The sequence below is a fragment of the Cebus imitator genome, unplaced genomic scaffold (genome assembly GCF_001604975.1).
Source record: "Cebus imitator isolate Cc_AM_T3 unplaced genomic scaffold, Cebus_imitator-1.0 Scaffold18, whole genome shotgun sequence".
NCBI lineage: Eukaryota > Metazoa > Chordata > Mammalia > Primates > Cebidae > Cebus > Cebus imitator.
Window position 1 is genome coordinate 9,881,743 of NW_016107333.1, and position 4,777 is coordinate 9,886,519.

General features: G+C 58.3%; 1 protein-coding gene across 1 annotated transcript; it reads left to right on the top strand.

Moving 5' to 3' along the window:
• The first annotated feature begins 3,148 nt into the window (after window positions 1–3,148).
• Window positions 3,149–4,480, top strand: FOXS1 (forkhead box S1). The gene has a single exon (XM_017514810.1). The coding sequence runs from the start codon at window positions 3,219–3,221 to the stop codon at window positions 4,218–4,220; it is 1,002 nt and encodes a 333-aa protein (XP_017370299.1). The 5' UTR covers window positions 3,149–3,218; the 3' UTR covers window positions 4,221–4,480.
• The last annotated feature ends 297 nt before the right edge of the window (window positions 4,481–4,777 follow it).

Here is a 4,777-nt window from a genome sequence, read left to right on the forward strand (position 1 = left end):
ACAGATGTGGGACATGGGACGGGCCTAGTGATGTGGACAGGGGCCCGGGGCACAGGCATATAATGGGGACGTGGGCTCGCAGGACTCGGGGCACAGGAAGTGGGCACAAGGTGGACACCAGTGGGATGCCTAGTTCCTGCCCAGTCCCCACGGTCTCAGTACCGTAGAAACGTGCACCCACCTGCAGGATGGTAACCCAGAGTCAGAGTACCGGATCCATCTGTGCTTTGGCCAGGAGGACCTGGGTCCCCCAGAGCAGCCAGAGAAGCGGCTTATCATGGCTCACATGAGTCATTCCTTCCACTCCAGCTGAGGAGCACGCCCTGCAGTGCCCTCCAGTCCCCTTCAGACAGCCCCTCCCACGTCCTCAGTCCCAGCTCTGCCTCTGTCCCTTCTAGCACCCTTGGGTCTATAGGACCCTACCTGGAAAATGGAGGTAGGGATAGGGCTGTAACTAGGGCTGTGACTTCCCACCGGCACCGGGACACCCGAGGCAGGAAATGGAGAGGGTCTGCTCATTGCCCCGCCCGCCTCCCAGCAGGTGCAGGTGCAGCCTAGGACCTTGTTTTGCACTCGAAGTGCCTTGGCCGAGCTCCCTGATGGGTCCTCAGCCTGGCATCCCCGATGGCGTAGCTGCCTCAACGCAGCTGCCTCCGTCCTAAACAGGCCGCTTCCTTCTCCTGTACCTGCTGAAGGCAGCCCCCAAAATAGGGGCTCCCTACTCCCACCCAACCCTGCCCACACTAAGCCCATGGACATGAGCCTCCCCCAGCACGTCACCTGGGTCCGCTGGATGGCAGAGGTGGATCGCAGCTTCCACTCCTTTGCCATGGGCCCCGGACCTTGAGAGTAGGCCACACCACCCCGCAGCTGGGCATGGGACTTTGGCACAAAACTGAACTTGACCTTGAGGCTCCAAAAAGCAGCAACTGGGGCAGAAGCAAGACTTCATCTCTTGCTGAGAGCGCAACTTGTCTGTAGCACTTGTCTCAGAGCCAGCCTTAACCTGCAGTTGAGTCCATGATAAGTTTGTTTAAAGCTTTTACCAACAATTAGATCATCAGGGTTGTTTAGTGTGGAACCAACCCATAACAAAACTGCCTGGCCTCTCAGGGGCCTTGAATTTCCAGACCCTTCCTCTTCCCCGAAGCTAGTCTCTCGTCTTTATTCAGGGAGCTGGGAAGGATCCCAAAACAGAGGACTTGGCTGAACTCTGGGCTTTGGATGGTAACCACTGGACCACCAGAATCTGTAGGATGCTGTCTTTGAAGAAACGGCAGCAGACCTCCAAACATAGCCCTAAGGCAGAGGCCGATGGAGAAGACCGGCCCTCCTCCAAGCCCCACTGGTCTTTGCAAGCTGTAAATTGTAGGGAATCTTTGGGAACTGGAGGGGGGACTACAGCCAGAAAGTTGGTTCCCCTGCCATGTGAGTAAAGCAGGTGTTTTCCACCCCACATAGCAGGCCATTTATTTATTTATTTATTTATTATGGAGTCTCACTCTGTCACCCAGGCTGGAGTGCAGTGGCTCAATCTGGGCTCACCACAATCTCTGCCTCCTGGGTTCAAGCAATTCTCCTGCCTCAGCCTCCCAAGTAGCTGGGATTACAGACACCCACCACACCTAGCTAATTTTTGTATTTTTAGTAGAGTTGGGGTTTCACCTTGTTGGCCAGGCTGGTCTCAAGAAAAATAAGACTCTGTCACAAATAAATAAAATAAAATAAAATAAAGAAGCTATGAAGCCCTCCAGAGCAGGCTTGGTTGGAGAAGTGAGTGTAGGGTTGGGGAGGTGAGCTGGCCTGGTACACTTGGCCTGTGTGACTTGGGAATGGAGAGCAGAGAGGATGCTGCTCCCTGCTTCAGAAGGCCTGATTGTTCTAAGTCTGACCTGTCTGGACCTCCCAACCCCAGGCTGCAGCTGAGGTAGCCTCAGTTCAGAGTGACAATCCGCAGCCATGTTCATACCCCTATCCGTTTTCACTTTCTCTCTGAGGGTGCTGGATTCTGTGTAAGGGGAACCTGTTGCCTCCTCACCATGCCCTGGACAGCTGAGGAGTCACCAGCTCCATTTTAGAGATGGGGAAACTGAGGCTCAGCCAGGGTTTTGAGGGGCCTCTTGGGAGGGAGGATCTCTCCCCAGAAAGCTGTCCTTCCCACACCAGTCACTAGGGGGCGACAGGGGCTCAGCAGAACTGAATTTCGTGGCCTCTCCTTACCATCCTAGGTGCCCCTCCCTGCACACACCCCAGAGCTAGGAGGGTGGGGTAGGAGTGGTGTGGCCCCAAGGGCTCTGCCCCACAGGAGGAGGCAGTAGACTACAGGCCTGGGAGGAGGAGAGGGAAAAGCGGGAGTAGAGGCAGAGATCAGAGAGGCCCCTGGGGCTTTTCTCACTCTAGGGGGACTGGGCTCAGGCCTGCCTCTCCTCTCTATTCGCTCCTGTCACTCCTTGTGTTTGCACCTGCGTCTCACTGTATCTCCTTTCTCTCTGGCTCTGTGGATATCCTTCTGCCTGCTCAGTGATTCTCACTTTCTCTGTATACCGCGTGTGTGTCTGTGTGTGTGCTTGCGTGTCCGTGTGTTTGTGTGTGTATATCTGGGTGTCTGTGTGTCTGTGCTTGTGTGTATGTCTATGTGTGTCTGTGTGTCTATGTGTGTTTGTGTGTCTCTCTATGTGTCTCTCTGTGTGTGTGTCTCTGTGTCTGTGTGTCTGTGTGTCTATGTGTGTGTGTCTGAGAGGCTCTGTGTCTCTGTTCATTGTGTCTGCCTCTGTCTTATCTTTGTCTCTCCCTCTCTTTCTCCCTCTTGTGATGTCTCTCCCTCTCTCTGTCTCTCTTTTTTCCCTGTCTCTGTTTCTGCCTGTCTCACTTTGGTTTTGTCTCTGGCCCGCTCAGTTTCACATCCTGTCCCTCCCCAGCCACCACCACCCAGCACACGTGGGCTGAGGGTCTCAGTCCCTTCCTTCCCACTTTCTCATCCTTGGCAGCTGCTCGGCTTCCCACTACTGGCCTCTCCTGCCCGCCTCTCTTGGCCCTTGAGGGAGTGGGGCGAGGGAGGAGGGGAGGACGGCTCAGCAGACCCACCCCTTTTTGCCTTTCCAGGCTGGGAGGCTGGGCCAGTGGACCTTTTAACCAGCCCGGGCAGGCTGTTCCCGACGCCAGCCTTGGACGCGGAGCCTGACCCACCAGGTCCCGGCAGCCCGGCCAGCGCAGCCAGGATGCAGCAGCAGCAGCAGCAGCCCCCGCCTGGACCCCGGGTCCCTGCGGCCGAGTCGACCAAGCCTCCCTACAGCTACATCGCCCTTATTGCTATGGCCATCCAGAGCTCACCGGGGCAGCGGGCCACCCTCAGTGGCATCTACCGCTACATCATGGGCCGCTTTGCCTTCTACCGCCACAACCGGCCCGGCTGGCAGAACAGCATCCGCCACAACCTGTCACTCAACGAGTGCTTTGTCAAGGTGCCTCGTGATGACCGCAAGCCAGGCAAGGGCAGCTACTGGACGCTGGACCCTGACTGCCATGACATGTTTGAGCATGGCAGCTTCCTACGCCGCCGCCGCCGCTTCACCCGGCGGACAGGTGCGGAGGGCACCAGGGGCCCTACTAAGCCACGCCGTGGACCCCTCAGGGCGACCAGCCAGGACCCAGGAGACCCCAACACCACGACCGCCAGGCAGTGCTCATTCCTGCCAGAGCTGCCAGACCCCAAGGGCCTAAGCTTTGGGGGTCTGGTGGGGGCCATGCCAGCCAGTATATGCCCAGCAATCACTGATGCCAGGCCTCGGCCACCCATGGAGTCCAAAGAGATTTCCACGCCCAAGCCTGCAGGCCCAGGGGAGCTCCCCGTGGCCACCGCATCTTCCTCATGCCCAGCATTTGGCTTTCCTGCTGGCTTCTCCGAGGCTGAGGGTTTTAACAAGGCCCCTACACCCGCCTTGTCCCCAGAAGCAGGCATCGGGAGCAGCTACCAGTGCCGGCTGCAGGCGCTGAATTTTTGCATGGGCACTGACCCAGGCCTTGAGCACCTCTTGGCCTCAGCAGCCCCCTCCACTGCACCACCCACCTCTCCAGCCTCACTCCGAGCCCCACTGCCCCTGCCAGCTGACCCCAAGGAACCCTGGGTTGCAGGTGGCTTCCCTGTCCAGGGAGGCTCCGGCTACCCACTGGGGCTGACCCCCTGCCTATACCGGACGCCAGGAATGTTCTTCTTTGAGTAAAGGCAGCCTCGCCTCGGGCAGTCCCTACAGGGCCCTTGCCAACTACATCCTCTGGGCTGAGCCTGGCTCTAGGACCTGGAGAACTCTCAAAGGCCCCAGCCCTGGCGAGCCAAGGACAACCAGGACGAAAATCCAAGATGGAAGCGATGCTCAGCCACGCCCCTGGGGCCTCCGGACAAACTTGGGGGTGAGGGGGAGCGGGACCCCTTGGGACTTACTCTGTGGCTCTGAGGGCCAATAAAGCCATGTGATGATGAGGGTCAGCTTGCCTGGTGGCTGAGGGCCAGGGCACCTGGTTGTATGTGGGGTGGCTGTGGCCGGGGGGTTGTGTAGTTGGGGCAGAGCCCCCGGGTAGGAATGTCTCACATGAGGTTTTTCTCCTGCTGGGGACTTTCTCAGGGAGTTTCCCAGAAAGCGAGAGGAAGGGGAGGCAGGGAACAAGGGCAGGGAGAGGAGGATACAGGCAAGGGAGAGACTGGGCAGGGGCAAGGCTGGGCTGGCCTGAGCGACCGATTCTCCCGTCTCAGACGCTGGGACTCAACAGCCCCCATAGGAGC

What these genes read in the sequence shown, in the direction of transcription:
- FOXS1 (XM_017514810.1), top strand. Translation starts at nt 3,219, where the DNA reads ATGCAGCAGCAGCAGCAGCAGCCCCCGCCTGGACCCCGGGTCCCTGCG.